The sequence below is a fragment of the Hemicordylus capensis genome, chromosome 1 (genome assembly GCF_027244095.1).
Source record: "Hemicordylus capensis ecotype Gifberg chromosome 1, rHemCap1.1.pri, whole genome shotgun sequence".
In the NCBI taxonomy this organism is placed as follows: domain Eukaryota; kingdom Metazoa; phylum Chordata; class Lepidosauria; order Squamata; family Cordylidae; genus Hemicordylus; species Hemicordylus capensis.
Window position 1 is genome coordinate 11,446,433 of NC_069657.1, and position 20,671 is coordinate 11,467,103.

At 45.9% G+C, this 20,671-nt stretch overlaps 1 protein-coding gene across 3 annotated transcripts in view; it reads left to right on the plus strand.

The window, feature by feature from the left end:
• The window catches only part of DAAM1 (dishevelled associated activator of morphogenesis 1), a 254,671-nt gene that overhangs the window by 218,280 nt on the left and 15,720 nt on the right, over window positions 1–20,671 (plus strand). For all 3 annotated transcript variants that reach the window (XM_053272446.1, XM_053272455.1, XM_053272462.1), the window contains 6 exons: window positions 4,557–4,641; window positions 5,498–5,604; window positions 6,806–6,894; window positions 8,830–8,998; window positions 10,901–11,008; window positions 18,535–18,595. In XM_053272446.1, coding sequence (XP_053128421.1) covers window positions 4,557–4,641; window positions 5,498–5,604; window positions 6,806–6,894; window positions 8,830–8,998; window positions 10,901–11,008; window positions 18,535–18,595 — 619 coding nt within the window. The remainder of the gene's footprint in view (window positions 1–4,556; window positions 4,642–5,497; window positions 5,605–6,805; window positions 6,895–8,829; window positions 8,999–10,900; window positions 11,009–18,534; window positions 18,596–20,671) is intronic.

Consider the following 20,671-nt stretch of genomic DNA (forward strand, 5'->3'; position numbering starts at 1 on the left):
TCCTCAGGAAAGTGATCCAGTCTGGCCACATAGTTGCTGGATACCTCCATAATGGACTCTGCCCTAATTGTAGAATCCAGTTTGGCTCCAATATGTGAGATTTGGCAGGGTACTCACAGCAGGACCTCTGAAGAAGTTTTCAAGGTCCAGGTAGAGACATAGGGGGCAAGGCGCTCTCCCTCTCCTGGGGGTCCTGGTTCCAAGCCATTTAGATCACCTACTGCGCTTCTTTGAAATCCTAGTCATTCTGAACGAGAATCTTTCAAAAGCATCTTCCAGAATGCATCTTTGAAAATCCTAGTCATTCTGGACTGGGGTGGACTTCCAAAAACTTGTCCTTCCTCCCTCTTTCTGGAATACAAACATGAAAACAGCCGGGCCAGTTCCCCTGTAAGCAAAATGAGTCGGGATCTAGACATTCAGCCGAATGAGACAGTAGAATGAAGTATACCATTTCAGGCTGCAGGGGAAGGATACCATTTCTGATTGCTCCTCCACATAATGCTCTGCACACAGAAAGCTGGGAGGTTGGTGCTATCCCAGCCCCTTACCTAATCCGTTGGTTTTCTAGCTACACAGAACTTTTTAACATAGGGATAACACTGAAAAATGTGATCTCCCCCACCTGCTGCTTGAAGTGGTGCAATTCATTCTGCCCCCTCATCAGTCTGCCTCCTCATTCTGCTGCCTGTGTTGACCCAGGGGCGTATCTAGGGTAGGGCAGGCAGGGCACGTGCCCCGGGCGCCACTTGAAGGGGGGTGCCATTTTTAAAAATGAAACAAAGAATAAAAAATGGCCACTGAAAACAAAATGGCCACCATGTATGCTCAAATGGCCTCTGTGAGGCCCTAGGCCATGCCAGGCCTCGCAGAAGCCAATTGAGCATGAGCGGTGGCCATTTTGTTTTCAGCGGACATTTTATTTTAAAAGTTTATTTTTAAAAATGGCCACCGCACATGCTCAGATGGTCCCTGCAAGGTCCTCAGCCCGGGATGGGCTGCAGCGGTGAATTAAGAGGCTGGTTGGGGGGAGGGGGAACTTTTGCAGGCCCCCCCTGGCCTTTAGGAAGCCCCCCCGAAGGGGCTACAGGTAAAAAGAATTTTAATTTAATATAAGTCACTGTACACATATACACTATGGCACTATGTACAGAGAAACAGGGCTTGTGAATACTGAGCTGAAGCTTATGAGCTAGGATTGTATTCAATTGCTCTTACTTTGCTTCTTGTGATAAGTGAGTTAAATGTGATATCTTAATAATAGGGCTATTAATGGTGAGTTTGTCTTTGAATCAGTGTGAAATCCTTAATATTAAGGCCCATTGAGAGTTTCTTGCTCTCTTTCTCCCATTTTAACAGTCTTTCTGAAATACTAGAATATATTCCAAGCAGTGACACAGTTTACTCTGCATATCCTTTAATTATTTTCAGAATATCTGGGAAAAGTCAAATTCTCCATTTATTTTTAAAACTTATGTAATAGTGATGCTACAATGCATAGTAGAGAATTAGAACAGGTACTTCTGTTTAGTTTTCCAAGTACACCTCCACATAGTATTTGGGTATTTCATGAGTCCCAGCATACTGAAATTTGTCGTTTTCCAGCATTTTTTGGTCTGGCTATGTCTACGGCTAAATAGTTTTTGAAATATTAAAAGATTAACAAGCTTGACTTGTATTTTTCAGCTAATATTATGGTAAAGTAATCTGAAAGATAGGTGTCAGATGTTTGGACAGGGGGCGCAATTTCAGTGCTTGCCCTAGGCACTATTTTCTCTAGATACGCCTCTGCCCAGGCCTCAATAAGGGAAGCCTAGAACTGTTCCCACCTTGTGTCCACGCGGAGAGTGGAAAGTGTGTGGGGTCCTGCCGGCTGGCATCCATGCATTTGTGGGCCCCACCACTGATTGCCACACCTTCTGCTGAAGTTGGGGTGTGGTTGGTTGGTTGCTTGGTTGGTTTTATACCGCCCTTACAATACTGGCTCAGAGTGGTTTACATCAGAACAAAAACAATTAAAATTAATTAATTACAATCAAAATGAAATCAATTAAACGAATTAAAATCATTTAAACATTAACATCATTAACATTAAAATCATTTAAAACCATACATCTAATTAAAAGCCTGTGTTTTCAGGGCCTTTTTAAAAGTTGCCAGAGATGGGGAGGCTCTCATTTCAACAGGGAGTGCATTCCAAAGTCCAGGGGCTGCAACGGAGAAGGCCCGTTCCCAAGTAGCCGCCAAACAAGTCGGCGGTAACCACAGACGAACCTCTCCAGATTATCTTAACAGGTGGTGGGACTCATGGCAAAAAAGATGTTCTCTTAAATACCCAGGGCCTAAGCTGTTTAGGGCTTTATAGGTTATAATCAGCACCTTGTATTTTGCCGAGAAACGTATCAGCAGCGTATCAGGCTAGATGACCCAGAGGCCAACCTGTCTGCCACATTCTGGACCAACTGTAGTTATTATAATAATAATAATTATTATTATTATTACATTTATATCCCGCTCTTCCTCCACGGAGCCCAGAGCGGTGTACTACATACTTGAGTTTCTCCTCACAACAACCCTGTGAAGTAGGTTAGGCTGAGAGAGAAGTGACTGGCCCAGAGTCACCCAGCTAGTTTCATGGCTGAATGGGGATTTTAGTTTCCGAACTACGTAGAAAGGCAGCCCCACATAGAGTGCATGCAGTAATCCAGCCTAGAGTTACCAGCATATGTACCACCGTTATACAATTAGCTGTATACTTACTCTCTCTCTCTCTCTCTCTCTCTCTCTCTCTCTCTCTCTCTCTCTCTATATATATATATATATATATATATATATATATATATGCACACACACACACATACATACATACTATTAGCTGTATTTGTGATTAGGAATTGAGGTCATAGGAGCATAAGGAGCTGCCGTATACTGAGTCAGACCATTGGTCCATCTAGCACAGTATTGTCTACACAGACTGGCAGCGGCTTCTCCAAGGTTGCAGGCAGGAGTCTCTCTCAGCCTTATCTTGGAGATGCTGCCAGGGAGGGAACTTGGAACCTTCAGCATGCAAGCAGGAAGGTGCCAAGAGCGGTTCCATCCCCTAAGGGGAATTGCTTATAGTGCTCACAGAGATAATCTCCCATCTAAATTCAAACCAGGATGGACCTGCTTAGCAAATGGGACAATTCGTGCTTGTGGTTGACTTGATCTCATTTAATTCTGCAAGCTATCAAACCTCTATCTCTGGCATGAATTTGGGGGGGGAGGTCCATACCCCCCAAAAGTGTGTTCCTCCACCTCAGTGCTTGTTCCTGCATTCCCCCTTCCTTCCACAGCCATGAAGTCATCTCTTCATTTTTCCAAGGCTGCACCAAATAGCCTCCGTTCACCAACCCTTGCAGACCGTCAACTCCCATTAACAAATTCCAGGGTTTAAATCTTTGCGACAGCCAATACAGTGACCCAGTTCCACCCTCAGACGGTCTGCAATCAGCAGCTACTGCCAACAAAGATGATAATTGTGGTTTTCTGGACGGGCTTACAGCTTTTGCTGGCTCCTTTCCCGTCATGTAGTCGGGGGAGTTCTGTTTTGGCACAGGGGGACGTCTCGCTCTCCCCCTTCCCTCCTCGCTCCCCAGAATACATTCAGGAACTCTCTGAGGGCATGTTCATCAGAGGATGTGTGTGCACGTGGGCTTTTCCTCCCTTCCAAGCCTCAAGTGCAAGTGGTGGGCGCCTCCCTGGAAACCAGATGACACTCAGGCTGACACTGAGCTGATTCTCTCGCTCCAGCCTGAACAGCAGGTGGGAGGCAGCGTCTGGTACAATGTACAGACTCTCCTGCAACATACTGTGCCCGAATTAGTCATTTCTATGCCTGGGGTGGTCTCTGGGTTTTATGTGTATCCAAGTGAGGCAGGACCCCATGAATTTAATCTTGGAGAACGTGTGTAAGAGGGAGAGAAGTCGCAGCAGACTCCCCAGAATGACTGATAAAACCAGGTGAGTTTAAGAATTGTTGCGTACCTTATTGGTACTGCGGCCAAAATTCCACTGTGAGTCATTGGCGAAGCTGTTTGTGGGGAAGGGGGAATTGGATAGCTGGCTGTTGCTGCCCATCCAATCAGCAGCTGGCCAGAGTTGCAGGTGTCTGACATTTTCCTTCCAGCCGTATTCAGGTGCCGGATGTGCTTTGCTGCATTAGGCAGTAGGCACAGAGCCAATAAGAAGTTGTGTCCTGCTGTACCCTTGAATAAGTGTGCTTTCCTCCTTTCCAAACATTTTCTTACTGTAGCTGTTCCCTTTGTATTGAGCTGGCCCAGCAAGCTGCTGTTGTGTGCTCTTGGTCTCCTTCTGCTTTTCTGCTGTTTCATGTTGCTTTCTCAATTTATCCCTTGACTGACTCTTCCGGCTATACGCTTCCTTGCAATATGTAGTACTGAAGAAAGTGGCTTTACCTAAGATCAAAGTTGGGGCTTGACCCAAGGTTGTCTTGCTCTTGCATCATTGCCTGCTGTGCAATTCATAACGGAACGTTCCTGTTGCTTCCTTTCCAGGCTGAAGTTATCTAACGATGAAATCAAGCGTGCCATTTTGACAATGGATGAGCAAGAGGACCTGCCGAAAGACATGCTTGAACAGGTGTGTGAGACAGGTGGTTTATGGTTCATTAAGTAAGTGCACTCTAATTTCTTTGTTTAAAGAGAATTTCTGGGAAACCCATGGAATGTTGGCTTCAATTGAGAATCCAGAAGTGTGCCGGGCTTCTAGTAATCAAGATTTTTGTGCCTCACAAGGGTTTGGATCACCATTCTCTCTCTGCATGGCTATTTTTCCATGTCCCTCACTCCACCTAATCCTCAATTCTCTCTCTCTCCACACACACACACACACACACACACACACACGAGAGCCAGCGTGGTGTAGTGGTTAGAGTGCTGGACTAAGACCGGGGAGGCCCGAGTTCAAATCCCCATTCAGCCATGAGACTAGCTGGGTGACTCTGGGCCAGTCACTTCTCTCTCAGCCTAGCCTACTTCACAGGGTTGTTGTGAAAGAGAAACTTAAGTATCTAGTACACCGCTCTGGGCTCCTTGGAGGAAGAGCGGGATATAAATGTAAAGTAATAATAAAATAATAATAATAAAATACTGGAAAGCTCCCTGTTAATCACCCAGAAGTTAGAAGAACTATTGCAGATGTACAGCTAACTGCAAGTTGCTCAACCCAAACTGGATGAGGAGGGCAGAGGGAATCTCTTCTTGGGCTGAGCCAGGGAATCTCGACCTTGGGTCCCCAGATTTTGGACTACAACTCCCATCATCCATTTGGCCATTGTGACTGGGGATGATGGGAGTTGCAGTCCAACAAAGTCTGGGAAGCCAGGTTTGATAACCACTGCAATAGAACCAATAAACCTGGGTCTTGAGGCTGCAGTTCAAAAATGAACACTGCTATCTAGCATTAAAAGTGATCCATTTCCCCCTCTCTGTTCTAGCTCTTAAAATTTGTTCCTGAAAAAGCTGACATTGATCTTCTGGAGGAACACAAGCATGAGCTGGATCGGATGGCCAAGGCCGACAGGTTCCTCTTTGAAATGAGCAGGTGATTTTTTTTTTTTTAGCAGGCTACCTCCAGGAAAATGCATTTGTATTCTGTGCCTAAAGCCAGGACTTGGTTCCAATAGAACAGTGGCTCACAACTTGTGGTCCTCCTCCAGATGTTGCTGAACTACAACTCCCATCATAACTGGCCCTGTCCACCCCCAGCACAGGACCTCCAGTGACTGTTGCTGGTATCTATCTTAGGTTTCTTTTTAGATTATGAGCCCTTTGGGGACAGGGTTCCATCTTATTTACTTATCATTTCTCTGTGTAAACCGCCCTGAGCCATTTTTGGAAGGGCAGTATAGTAATCAAATAAATAATAAAATAGTAATAATAAATCAACCCCAGTCACCATAAATTGAATCTGGGGGTGATGGGAGTTCAACATCATCTGGAAAACCACAGGTTGGGAGCCTCTGCAGTAGAACAAGGGTGGGGTATTTGTCTCCAGGCTGCTGAGGAAGGGGGCTGTTGACGGGGCAACCACCCACTCTCCCATCTTCCCGACTCACTGGCATTCAAGACTCCCAATCTCAGGACTCCTCTTGGCTTCAGCTTGATTCATCTTCTCCTGGAGGGTGTCGGAACGAGGGTCAGGCAGCCCCTGCTCTCTCCTCACGACTAGCTAGCTTGGTGCTCTGGGTCAGCCCACCTCTTCCGCAGGCTGGCTGACAAGACTGATTTATTTATTTATCTATCACATTTTTATACCGCCCGATATAGACATCTCTAGGCGGTGTGCAAAATTCAAAAACAATATAAAAATTGCAGGTTAAAATCCACACAAAACACAATCAAAACAATAGCATAGAAGTTATTAAAACAAATTCTTCGACTTGATTCTAATTAAAAGCCTGCGGAACCTAGCTTTGGGGATGCATGGGAATTTGGAGCATCAGGGCAAAACTCACCACGGCCGTAGCAGCCGGGTTCCTCCTTGGGGCCACTAGCTGACCACAGCCATTTTGTTTTAACCCAGAAGCCCCTGTCAGAACGATGCTGCATCAGGTAGCGGGAATTTTTAAAAAGGGGGAGTGGCTAGAGCCCTAATGAATTCCCTTCCTCACCACTGAAATGGCAAGGAGCCGGGGGGTCGGGGGGGACATTTTATCTTTCAGCCTGCAGTATAAACCCAAGACTTCATGTTTTTTGTCAAACCTTTTGCTAGCTCCCTACTAGATGTCAGTTCTCTCTTGCAGGATAAATCATTACCAGCAAAGGCTGCAGTCCTTGTACTTTAAAAAAAAGTTTGCTGAGCGAGTTGGTGAAGTTAAACCCAAAGTGGATGGTAAGTGGAGTGGTGTGTGTGTGGTGTGGTTTGGGTGGTGGTGCTGGTGCTGGTGGTCAGTTCCCCCTCCTAACTGAGCAAAGAGGCACCTTTTTAAAGTGGTGTTTCTCTTTATTGAGCAGGGGGAGAGCAACTGGCCCTATCCAGCCCCTGCACAGCATCCCTCCAGTGACTGTTGCTGGTGTCTATCTTTTGTTTCTTTTTTAGATTGTGAGCCCTTTGGGGAAAAGGAGCCATTTTATTTATTTCTTTACATATAATTTTTAAAAATATATTTATGTAAACCGCCTTGGGAACTTTTTGTTGAAAAGCAGTATATAAATTACTCATTGTATTTGTGGTGGTGATGATATAAAAATTTTGTTTTCTCTTTGTCTAAGCTTTCCTACACAAAGCAAGATTTTCAGATTCTGTTTTAAAATAGTTTAAACAAACTGCATCTTAAAAATAATAGCATGATGAGGGTGATGTGATAATAGCCATCTCCCTGCCCCCCAGCATCAAAAATCCCGTAGGATATTGGCAGTTTATTTAATAGATGTTAAATTACATCATGCTTTATTTTCGGTTTAGAACATTTGGACATATTTTCAAGGTAGCAGGTGTGAAACCAGATCTCTGTTCAGAGGCTTAATGAGGGCATCAGATAGATCAGGGATTCTCAGCGTTGGGTCCCCAGATGTTATTGGACTTCAACTCCCATAATCCCCAACGAAAGGCCAGTTGAAGTCCAATAACATCTGAGGACCCAGCGTTGAGAATCCCTGATATATATAGAGATAGATAGATAGATAGATAGATAGATAGATAGATAGATAGATAGATAGATAGATAGATAGATACAGAAAGAGACAGAGAGAGATATCTTTATTTCGGTCATTGACTAGCAGTAATAAACAAACAACAGTGAGGGCAGCAGACCAGGCAGAGAGGCACCCTTTCAGCTTCTTGTTGACTCCTGTGCCTGGACTGCATTTGACCACAATTAATATTGTTGGTGAGGGTGATGAAAATCGGAGAGGTGTGTCATTGGACAACAGCCACTGGAAGAGTTTTGTTTTTGCACAACAGCTTGTGGGCTGCTCACTGAAAAACAGTAGGAGTAGTCTATCTGAGCAGTGAGAACCTGGTGTTTCAGGGGTCAGTCCACTCCTGTTTTGTACATTACGTTCTTCATAAGTTAATAGAAAATAATTAAGCCTGAGCTAAAAGTTCTCTGAGAACTTGAAATCTGGGGCAGCAGGGTGGGGAAGCAAAATAAGGGGTCCCAAAACTACCCTTTGCTTATCTGTTTCCCTCCCTGGCATCTCCAGATAGCACTGAGAGAGACTCCTGCTTGTAACCTTGGAGAAGCTACTGCCAGTCTGTGTCTTTTTAACGGATGGAGCTGCTCTGGGAAGAGCAGAAGGTTCCAAGTTCCCTCCCTGGCATCTCCAGATAGGGCTGAGAGAGATTCCTGCCTGCAACCTTGAAGAAGCCACTGCTAGTCTGTGTAGACAACATAGGAACATAGGCAGCTGCCATATACTGAGTCAGACCATTGGTCTATCTAGCTCAGTATTGTCTACACAGACTGGCAGCGGCTTCTCCAAGGCTGCAGGCAGGAATCTCTCTCAGCCCTATCTTGGAGATGCTGCCCGGGAGGGGACTTGGAACCTAGATGCTCTCCCCAGAGCGGCTTCATCCCCTGAGGGGAATCTCTTTCAGTTCTCACAGATCAAGTCTCCCACTCTTATGCAACCAGGGCAGACCCTGCTTAGCTAAGGGGACAAGTCATGCTTGCTACCACAAGAGCAGCTCAGTGTATGGTACCTGTTTTTCCCCACCACTTGTTTTGTGCTGGCACTCTTCTCAGTGGCTGGCAGCGGACACATTTTCTACCCAGAAATCCTCTTGGCCCCGCACCTAACAATGTTTCCTCCTTGTCCCTTGTAGCAATCTCTGCCGCTTCCAAGGAAGTATTCCAGAGCAAGAGCCTGAAGCAGCTGCTGGAGGTAGTCCTGGCCTTTGGCAACTACATGAATAAAGGTCAGAGAGGGAACGCCTACGGGTTTAAAATTTCTAGCCTGAACAAGATTGCGGACACAAAATCCAGCATTGACAAGTAAGCAGCTTCTGCTTCATTGTGTGTTTGCGTCTCCTGGCTCCTTTTCTGAAAGGCGAGGCAAGAGAAACCACATTCTGCTCTTTGCAGATGCACATTTCATACCTGCAAAGGACTGTGAAACAAACACTTTGGAGAAAGGTCCCAGCTGATGTGTGAAATAGGGTTTAGCAGTAAAGCTCTGTGTGTCAACTTTTGTAACAGAAGGTTCCTATTAGAGCTACAGCTGTAATCGAATTTTTTTAAAAACCCTCATTAATTGGCTAAAAGGTGCTCCTGGATAACCATAAGTATTGTCTTAAAAGGCATTCCCTGTGTCCTCTCACAGAGGAGAGAATTAGTGGTGTGCATGGAACTGGCGCCTGCTGGTTCGAAGGTGTGGGAGATATCTTTAAGGACGGGGGAGGGTGCTCTTACCCCCACCCCTGTGCACCGGGCACTTCTGGTCTGAGGAGGCACTGGGGTGGCAAGGGGGTATGCGGCTGCCCCGCCAGACCATTTTAAATGACAGCGCCAGTGGGGGACATATGGCAGGAGGAGTAAGAGCACCCTCCCCGTCCTTAAAGATATCCCCCCCACCTTCGAACCGTCCGAACCGCTGGACATTCAAACCGGTTCAGAGGCCCGTAAAAGGACCTCTGAGCCGGTTCGTGCACATCCCTAGAGAGAATGCCTTTTAAAGATGATGCCTCTTGCAATACATGTGGGCATTGTATTAAAACAATGGAATTGTGCTGTTTGGTTCATAATTGTTATGTTTCCCATATGCAAATTTAATCAGGCTATTAAGATTTTTTAATTGTGTAGCAGCCTTTGTAGCTATTAGAGGTGTGCAAAACCTTCCTTATTTCCGCCAGTATTTCCACTGTGCCAGCCTTTATTTTTACATGGCGACAGGGAACTATCTTATTCCTTTTCCTGTGTGAACTGCTCTGGGAACTTCTTGTGTTGAGAAGCAGTATATAAATATTCTTAATAATGTGTTACGGTTGTTGCCACCAGCTCATTTGGTGGCGACTTGGGGCCGGGCCTTCTCTGTGGCCGCCCCAGGGCTCTGGGATACACTTCCTGTCAAAACAAAAACTTCTCCATTTCTGATTGCTTTTTAAAATAACCTCAAGACGCACCTGTTTTCTCAGGCTTTTAGTTAAAATTAAATTTAAGCGGTTTAATTTTGTTCTTATTCTGTAAAATTATTTTAATTGTTCTGTTTTTACATGTGATGTATTTTAAATTATGTATACCGCCTAGGGATACGCATATCAGGCGGTATAGAAGTATAAATAGGTAAAGTGTGCCGTCAAGTCGATTTTGACTCCAGACGCCCACAGCGCCCTGTGGTTGTCTTTGGTAGAATGCAGGAGGGGTTGACCATTGCCATCTCCCGCGCAGTATGAGATGATGCATTTCAGCATCTTCCTATGTCACTGCTACCCCATATATAGTACCAGCGGGGATTCGAACCAGCAACTTTCTGCTTCTTAGTCAAGCATTTCCCGGCTGTGCCACTTAAGGTGGCTGTAATATTTGGGTCAAGGCCTCTATGTAACTTGCAAGCCCATCTTTCAGTTTGTTTGTATCCTTGCACAGATGCTCCAGAATGCCTCCAAAGTGCGGAAAGGCTTGCCGTTGTGTGTTGTGCTGCCAGAGTGTTAATTCCTACCTGTATCAAAAGTTCTGTCCATCATGCTATTGCACACTATGCAGAGCTGTTGCTCATCTTTCTCTGTTCCGTGAAACTGGTTTAACCATTCGACAAGTTGCTTTTGATGGATCCTCCTCACTAAACCGTTCAGCTACTGTTGCCACAAAGTTGTAATTTTTCAATCCTGAATTAAAAAACAAAAACAAAAGTTTGTTGAAATCCATGGCTGTTATATAATGCAACCCGTTTTATTGTAGGAGCATTACCCTGTTGCACTATCTCATCACAATCGTAGAAAAGAAATACCCCAAAGTCCTCAACCTGCATGAAGAGCTAAAAGACGTGCCTGAGGCTGCCAAAGTCAAGTAAGTGTTTATCTTTGGGCATGTGGTGGGTGTTGGTGGGGAAGTTCATAACCTTTAGCACAATCTAGACCTGAGCCCAAACCAGAGGGCAATGAGAAAAATTACCTAAAACCATGAGCAACGACTAGCAGCCCAAAAGGGATGGAATAGACTCCCCATCTAGATGGCTGGCTGATAACCCTGAATAAATTGCCATGCATGTTTATGATCATGGAAACAGATAGTTAAAGCCTTGAAGCCTTAATAGAAACATTTGCTTCTATAGCAGTTCACTGCAAGGCATTGGGGGCCGGGGGGGATAAACAAATCCATTCTATTAAGTGTCGCTTTTTAAAAAGTGGATTGTTAATGAAATCTGAATTGCATATAAACCAGCATGTTAAATTCTATATTTATCTCTCAGAACCACATTTGTGGCCTTATGTCAAATACACTGAATTAAAGCCTTTTTGTTTAAAAGGCGAAAAAATGACTTCAGGTCAAGCATAATAAACATTATTGGTTGTATATAAGTTGAGGCTCAGTCCTGACAAGATGAAGGTGCTGTGGATTCGTCTGCTCAGAATGATGGTGTTCTGGATGGGATTGCGTTCTCCTTTAAGGCAGTGGTTACTAACCTGTCCAACAACATCCCTTAATGCCATTCAGGATGGCGCTGAGGGATGGCAGTAAGGATCCCATTCATCTGCTTAGACCGGTGCAACTTCTTCTGGACAAAGAGAGACGGTTGTAAACACAATTGTTTACACTCTGGTAACTTCCAGACTTGACAGCTGGAATGAGTTGTAAGACTACCTTTTGAAGAATGTCAGGGAATGGTGATTGGTTGAAAATATAACTGCTAGATTACTAACCAGGTCAGGAATTGGGAAGAGATCTCGCCAGTGTTTAAAGAACTTCACTGGCTCCTGGTTTGTTTCTGAACACATTTCAAAGTCCTGGTACTGACTCTTGAAAGCTAGACAAAGCCAGCATACCTGAAGGACTGCCTTCACCCACAACAACATTCCCAGTGAACTGTGACAGACTTCAGAGGCTCCTCAGGGTGCCCCCCCCACATCTGAGGTGAGGTGGATGGTGACTGGAGAGAGGACCTTCTTGGTGGTGGCCCCCTTTGTTGAATTGCTTTTCCAGGAAAACTCACCTGGTACTTACATTGCTCTCTTTGGTGCCAGCCAGCTGAAGACTTCTAAAATTCCCTGAGGCCCTTTATGGTTTTATAAATATTCACTGACATATTACAATGAATATTTTTATGCAACGAATATTTATATACTGCCTTTCAACAAAAGTTCCCAAAGTGGTTTACAGATAGATAGATAGATAGATAGATAGATAGATAGATAGATAAAAATGGTTCCCTGTCCCCAAAGGGCTCACCATCTAAAAAAATAAACCTAAGATAGACATCAGGAACAGCCACTGGAGGGATGCTGTGCTGGGGATGGATAGGGCCAGTTGCTCTCCCCCTGCTCAGTAAAGAGAACCACCACTTTTAAAAGGTGCTTCTTTTGTTCAGTTAGCAAGGGACAACGCTATGCTATGCAACACTATGCATATGGTTGGAATGGAATGTTTGCACAGTTGTGCAAGCATAAAGATTGCAGAGTTTCATGCCAGTGAGGTCATTCTGACTCTGTATAACGATCTCACTGGTGCAGAGCTCCATTTGTGCAGTTTTTGCACTTGTGAAACAGCACTCCTGTGCAACTGCAAACATTATGCTCCAGCCTGCATGTATAATGTTTCACCAGATGACAGCCTCCAACTGCTGGTTTTACTACTGTTTTATCCTAACAGTGGCAAATTCTGTGTTCTTGTGTGCCCTTTATTTTTGTATACTGCCCTGACTACATAATTAAAGTGTGGTCTATGTATAAAATATGTTTTTGTTGTGCCAAATTATTAATACTTACGACTATCCACTAAGTAGTATGGACCTTTTTACTTTCCCTCTCATGGAGAAATAAATGCTCCTTTGCCCAATAATTCCCAACATTGCTTCTGGAAAAAGTTCTGGGCACTCTGCCAGCATGCCTAACTCTGTGCTAGTTATGTCCGTTGTCTTCAAGTCAGTGATCTATTTTGGAGAGCCAAGCAGCAATCCTTTAATCGCACAACTGCCCCCTTGTCTCCAAGAAGATCCAGATCTGTAAGGCCAAAGGCATTTGGACTTGATTATGCTCCTAAATCATATAAAAGTTTATTTACTTATAAGCAAATATTTTTTAATTGTTAGAGCAGACAATGGGTATACATTGTTGTTCAGGAAATGCATAGATTACAAAATGGGAAACTTGATTTAAATCTATTTTTAGACCAGTCTTTTTATTGGTGTGTTTTTCCCCCAACTATGATTTAAAATCAATATGCCACAAGGGGTTTTCACAAGTGCTAGCATTTACTTACAGCTCCATAAAGGAGGTTAAATTGAATTAAAGAGTAACAGTCCTATCTTGGGTGATCTTGCAAACAGTCCTGCAGCGAGTGATAGAGGACTTGAACATGAAATGCAGAACTCTGAAATAAGCCCACCTGTCGTTCATGGGAGTTGAAAGCCCAGTACAATTTGTATGTGAGTTTAGGGTTAGAAGACACAGGTACAAGTGTTCCCAGTAACAGGGATTCTCGGCTGTTGTTGACTACAACTCCCATAATTCCTAGCCAAAGAATGCTGGAAGCCTTCATATGGGACCAACTCAAACAATACAGCCAGCAGCAGACATGAAGAAGGGATGTCTTCCACAGGCATCCTGCTGCATTCCTTGGTTGTGTGCAGGAGCTGCTCATCTGAATGGCACCTAAACACTGACTCCCAAGTACTTTTTAAAGCAAGTATTTCTAGCATACAGTGAGGGAAATAAGTATTTGATCCCCTGCTGATTTTGTCCGTTTGCCCTCTGACACAGAAATGACCAGGCTATAATTGGAATGGTAGGTTTATTGTAGCTGTGAGAGACAGAATAACAACAAACAAACCCTCAAAAGCCCAGTGCCCAAAAGTCAGCGATGGATTTGCATTGTAGTGAGGGAAATAAGTATTCGGTCCCCTATCAACTAGCAAGATTTCAGGCTCCCAGGTGTCTTTTCACTATATGCAGGTAACGAGCTGAGATGAGGAACACCCTCTGTAAGGGAGTGCTCCTAATCCCAGCTTGTTACAGTACCTGTATAAAAGACACCTGTCCATAGAAGCAAGCAATCACTCAGCTTCCAAACTCACCACCATGCCCAAGACCAAAGAGCTGTCGAAGGATGTCAGGGACAAGGTTGTAGACCTGCACAAGGCTGGACTGGGCTACAAGACTATCGCCAAGCAGCTTGGTGAGAAGGTGACTACAGTTGGCACGATAACTCGCAAATGGAAGAAACACAAAACAACTGTCAATCTCCCTCGGTCTGGGCCCTAGGACTCACCCAATGCTTTAGAAAAAACGAGAGGAGCTACCGGACGGAGCTCCTCTCGTTACGAAGGCCTGCTGCATACTGAAGGTACTTTGCGAGCGCGCGCATGCGCGCGCCACAAAGCACGCTGATCGCCGGAGGCCCGGTCTACCTGCCGGGCCGGGTAGACCGGGCCTCCGGCGATCGGTGTGCTTTGTGCCGCGCGCATGCGCGCACGCGCAAAGCACCTTCAGTATGCAGCAGGCCTTCGTAACAAGAGGAGCTCCGTCCGGTAGCTCCTCTCGTTTTTTCTAAAGCATTGGGTGAGTCCTCGGGCGGGCGGGCGGGCAGCTGGGAGGGAGGGAGGGAGGGCTGGCGGGCGACAGCAGGGGTATTGGCTGCTTTGAAGGGTAAATCTGCTCGCGGTGGGGGGGGGCGGCGGGGGCGGCTGGCTTCCAGCGCCCCGTTTGTCTGTTAAATACGGGTGCTGGAGGGGGCAAAGAGGCGGGAGGGGTAAGCAAGTCCTCCCCGCCCTTAAAGAAAGGCCCCCCTTCGGTGCCGGTCCGGACTGCTCCGGACCGTGCACATCCCTACCCCTGCTCAAGGCAGCACATGTACAGGCCCGTCTGCAGTTTGCCAATGCACATCTGAATGATCCAGAGGAGAACTGGGCGAAAGTGTTGTGGTCAGATGAGACCAAAATCGAGCTCTTTGGCATCAACTCAACTCGCCGTGTGTGGAGGAGGAGGAATGCTGCCTATGAGCCCAAGAACACCATCCCCACCGTCAAACATGGAGGTGGACACATTATGCTTTGGGGGTATTTTTCTGCTAAGGGGACAGGACACCTTCACCGCATCGAAGGGACGATGGACAGGACCATATACCGTCAGATCTTGGGTGAGCACCTCCTTCCCTCAGCCAGGGCATTGAGAATGGGTCGTGGATGGGTATTCCAGCATGACAGTGACCCAAAACACACAGCCAAGGCAACAAAGGAGTGGCTCAAGAAGAAGCACATGAAGGTCCTGGAGTGGCCCAGCCAGTCTCCAGACCTTAATCCCATAGAAAATCTGTGGAGGGAGCTGAAGGTACGGGTTGCCAAACATCAGCCTCGAAACCTTTCTGACTTGGAGAGGATCTGCAAAGAGGAGTGGGACAACATCCCTCCTGGGTTGTGTGAAAACCTGGTGGCCAACTACAAGAAACTTTTGACCTCTGTGATTGACAACAAGGGTTTTGCCACCAAGTACTACGACATCTTTTGTGAAGGGATTGAATACTTATTTCCCTCACTACAATGCAAATCCATCGCTGACTTTTGGGCACTGGGCTTTTGAGGGTTTGTTTGTTGTTATTCTGTCTCTCACATCTACAATAAACCTACCATTCCAATTATAGCCTGGTCATTTCTGTGTCAGAGGGCAAACGGACAAAATCAGCAGGGGATCAAATCCTTATTTCCCTCACTGTATGTTTAGGGGGCATTCAGGTGAACAGATGGGAGGAGAGCTGGCCTTGTGGTAGCAAGCGTGAATTGTCCCCTTTGCTAAGCAGGGTCCACCCTGGTTTGCTTTTGAATGGCAGACCACATGAGGGCACTGCAAGATATTCCTTTTGGGGGATGGGGCCACTCTGGGAAGAGCATCTGCTTGCTTGCATGCAGGAAGTCCCAAGTTCCCTCTCTGGCATTTCCAGATAGGGCTGAGAGAGACTCCTGCCAGCAACCTTGGAGAAGTTGCTGCCTGTCTCCGTGTAGACAATACTGAGCTAGCTGGACCAATGGTCTGACTCAGTAGAAGGCACCTTGCTATCTTCCTATGTAACAGCCCCAACATACAATCAAGGGGCGTGCCAGGAAGATGTCCCAACAGGCATACTCTTGGGGCACCCCCTTCTTCTTCATGGGTACTGCCGGCCATATCATTTGAACCTGTCCGCATAGGAATGATATGCTGGAGGACTTCTATATTGCAAACGTACAGCTGTTTACACAGTGCCTTTGGAACTGTGTATGGTACGTGCAGGTCTTCCCCAAGAAGCTTTGTAACCTGACAGTTGGAGAGAGCAGAGGGGAAGAGGGAAGAATATCAAGAGATACATCTGAAAAATGCAACTGAGTCCTTGGGAGAGCTGTAGATATTAGCAACACATGCAGCTTCTGCATGTCAACCCATGTTACAATGGTGTTCTATGCAGCAGTGTAGACAACATATGCGTGTACATGTATTTTTGAATGCCTGTGTACCAAAAACTAGCCCTATCTATCCATCCTCAGTTCAGCATCCCTCCAGTGACTGTTGCTGGTGTCTATCATATGTTTCTTTTTTTAGATTGTGAGCCCTTTGGTAATGGGGAGCCATTTTATTTTATTTTATTTTATTTCTATGTTCTACTGCTTTGGGACCTTTTTTGAAAAGGGTTTTTTTGTTTGATTTTTGAAAAGCGGTATGCAAATATTTGTCATATTCGTAAAAACCCTGTTCTGGACCAGCATCCCAGTTATGTGCCGACACAAGGGTGTCTCCCAGGTTGCAGTGAGGAAACACCAATGTACATGCAGCCTGTGCTTGCCTATAATAGCCAGAGTTGAGGATGAAGACAGTAAGCCAGTTCACACTGTGAACTGGCGTACTGTCTTCTTCCTCAGCTCCAGCTATTCACAGTCGTTCATTGGGTAACTCACGGTCGTTCACTGGGTAGGACAAGTGTCCTACCCAGCTCCGGGAACTGTGCATGCTCCCAATTTTTGATCATGCTGTAGCCTAAACCTAGGTAGGAGGAACAGAGAGGAACAGAGAGTGATCATCAGTGAGACAGGAATAGGCTAGGATAGCGTCTAGTGGTGATCTTATATTTCGCAGGGGGAGAGTAACTGGTCCTATCCATCCCCAGCACAGCATCCCTCCAGTGGCTGTCGCTGGTATCTACCTTACGTTTCTTTTTAGATTGTGAGCCCTATTTATTTTTCTATGTAAACTGCCTTGAAAACTTTGGTTGAAGAGCAGTATATAAATATTCAGAGGAGGAGAAGGAAGAAAAGCCATTCTACTCAGCTCCTGCCTCACAAATGAACACTTCCACCACCTCCTACCTAGGTGCTGGCTAGCATGTGATTGAAAATTGGGAGTGTAGGTAGTTCTCCAAGCTGGGTAGTTCGCTTGTCCTACCCAATAAATGACTGCATGAAGTGTCTGCGTGTCTGTGACCCTGCTGAGCAAATAAGCACCTTTTTAAAGTGGTGCTTCTCTTTATTTAAATTTTTATTGTTTGTTTGTTTGTTTGTTTTTATGCCGCCCAAAACTTACGTCTCTGTGCGGTTTACAACAAAATAAAAACAGAAAATAAAACATTAGTTAAAACAAAAAGTTTAAAACATTACAATAATTTAAAAATGTTCAAACAATATTTTAAAACAGCATTAAAACCATTAAAACAATATTAATTAAATTAAATCTGCCTGGGGGAACAGATGCATCTTTAAAGACTTTTTAAAAGCTGTCAGAGATGAGGAGGCTCTTCTTTCACTAGGGAGCGCATTCCAAAGCCTCGGGGCAGCAGCGGAGAAGGCCCGTCCCTGAGTGGCCACCAGACGAGCCGGTGGCAGCTGCAGGAGTGCAACTGGCCTTGTCCATCCCCAGCACAGCATCCCTCCAGTGGCTAGATTGTGAGCCCATTGGGGACAAGGAGCCGTGTTCTCTCTCTCTCTCTCTCTCTCTCTCTCTCTCTCTCTCTCTCTCTCTGTAAACCACTTTGGGAACTTTTGTTGAAAAGTGGTATATAAATATCCGTCACTCTTGGGGTGTGTGTGTCTCCCTTAGAATATATGTACATAGAATGACTGCCCAGAGTTTCATGATTGGTAACCTTACAAAATTCTTCTGCCAAGGGGAGCACATCTTGCATATCATTCTCATAGGTATGGATGCAGTGATATCTCTGAATTATCGTTGCCACTTTGAACCTTAATTGCCATCAATGCATGCTGCTGATTTTCTGCATGCAAGATGCTACTCCGAAGGCGGGTGGCCATGCTAAACATTTATGTCCCAATGGGAGAATCACAGATGGTTTCGAAGCTGCGTTTTGCACATTTGCTCGGAGCGGTTTGAAAATTAACGTGTTTCCCTTGTTTCCGGCAGCATGACTGAGCTGGAAAAGGAAATTGGTACCTTGAGGAGCGGGCTGAGAGCTGTGGAGACAGTAAGTATTGTTTATCCATGTAATGGTCCCCCTGCTGCAATTCATGGAGCAGCTTTTAATATCTGTCCTAGGAGGCAAGGCTGTGATTGCAACTGCTTTTATCTCATTTCCTAGAGGCTGGTTTCATTCTCCTTCCTGACCTGCATCTCATTATTTCTTACTATATTTGCATAGAGCTCTTAATGACTGGAATAGTTTCTCTCTTCCCTTTCATCATATGTGGCTACCTAAAAGTATAAATATGTGCACAATCATATAACCCGCCTCTCTGCCCCTCTGGTATAATGCACACAGTTTATTTTGTGATAGATAAACTGTGTGCATTGTGATGTCACTCATTCCTCATATCTGTATCCTACTTTTCCATCAAGGAACTTGGAATGCTTATCCCCACCACTGCGTTTTGCTGTAGGTTGGGGTTGTGCTCCCAGCACCAAGGCAGGCAGGCTGGCCACCATTTTGTCTCCCTCTGCACATGGTCGGGTGTGACAAATCATGGGGAGGATCGGCCAGCTATAAGGTTATAAGGCCAGCCTGTTTTTCCCCTTGCCAGTCGCTCTTTGACAAGGCACCCACCCTGTTCTCAGTGAGGTTGCCAGTTCGGGCCGGTTAACCAGTCGCCAGTAGGAATTTTTTGGGCCACACCAGATTGGCACCTTTTTTCACCTACTTCTCACTGGGTTTCGTGGTGCCGGGGTTTAATAGTATTTAGGATTGTTTGGTCGCATGGCAGGAGAGTGCAGGTTGGGGCAGGTTGTTTGGTAATGGTGTTGGGCTGGAGGACTATTTAAGGTGGGAGGGGGCCAAGGAACAGCCCTCCAGGATTTTATGGCCCAGAGGGTTGGGATTGGTGCCTACTGGGAGGGTGGCTCAGCTCACCAGCCCAGACTTCTGTGGCTTGGTTTGGGGTAGGTTGAGCCCCCCCATCCCACAGCAGGGGAAAGCCCCGCGGTGAGAGGATCTCAGGACCTGGTACCTGACTGAGTCTGCATTTGGCCCTTCACCTTGGTGTAGAGTGGTCCTCCTTATGAGGCTGACCCACACAGGTGGAGTACCCGTGCTCTGGTTAGTTAGGTTCCTTGTTGCAAGTTTTGATGATATATCTTTCAATAAAGTGGCCCTAGTTTACTCCAGTTATGTGTGTCCTGTCTTTATTGGGGCCCGGGGTGCAATGGCATACATCAATGAGGTTATCCTCACTATTGGGAATGAGGCTGTAGTTCAGCGGCAGAGCATCTGCTTTGGTCTGTGGTTTGATCCCTGGCAGCATCTCCAGGTAGGGCTGGGACAGACCCCTGCCTGAAACCTTGGAGAGCTGATGCCTGTCAGTGTAGACAGTACAGAGCTATGGTCTGACTTAACGTAAGACAGCTTCCTATGTGCAACCACCCTGGGAAGTAGATTAGGCTTGGAGCGTGAGTGAGTGGCCCAAGGTCATCCAGTGCACTCTGTGCCCTGAGCAGGGATTTGAACCCAAATCTCCTCAGTCCAAGTCAACATTCTAACTACGATACCACACTGGATTTTCAGCTTCATGCTTGGGGCTTATGCCGATGTCGCCCTTAACCATGGACAAGGTGGCTACCCATTTTAAAAAATTGTAGATGATTGATCAAATGAGCTTTAATATACGGATAAAATCAGCATAGGAACATAGGAAATGGCTATATACTGAGTCAGACCATTGGTCTATCTAGCTCCGTATTGTCTTCACAGATTGGAAGCGGCTTCTCCAAGTGGGAATCTCTCTCAGCCCTATTTTGGAGAAGCCAGGGAGGGAACTTGCAACCTTCTGCTCTTCCCAGAGCGGCTTCATCCCCTGAGGGGAATCTCTCCAAGACCAGCTCTTCTCTCCAAGGTTGCAGGCAGGAATCTCCCTCAGCCTTACCTTGTAGATGCTGCCAGGGAGGGAACTTGGAACCTAGATGCTCTTCCCAGAGTGGCTCCATCCCCTGAGGGGAATCTCTTGCAGTGCTCACACTTCTAGTCTCCCTTTCATATCCAACCAAGGCAGACCCTGCTTAGCTAAGGGGACAAGTCATGCTTGCTACCACAAGACCAGCTCTCCTCTCCTCT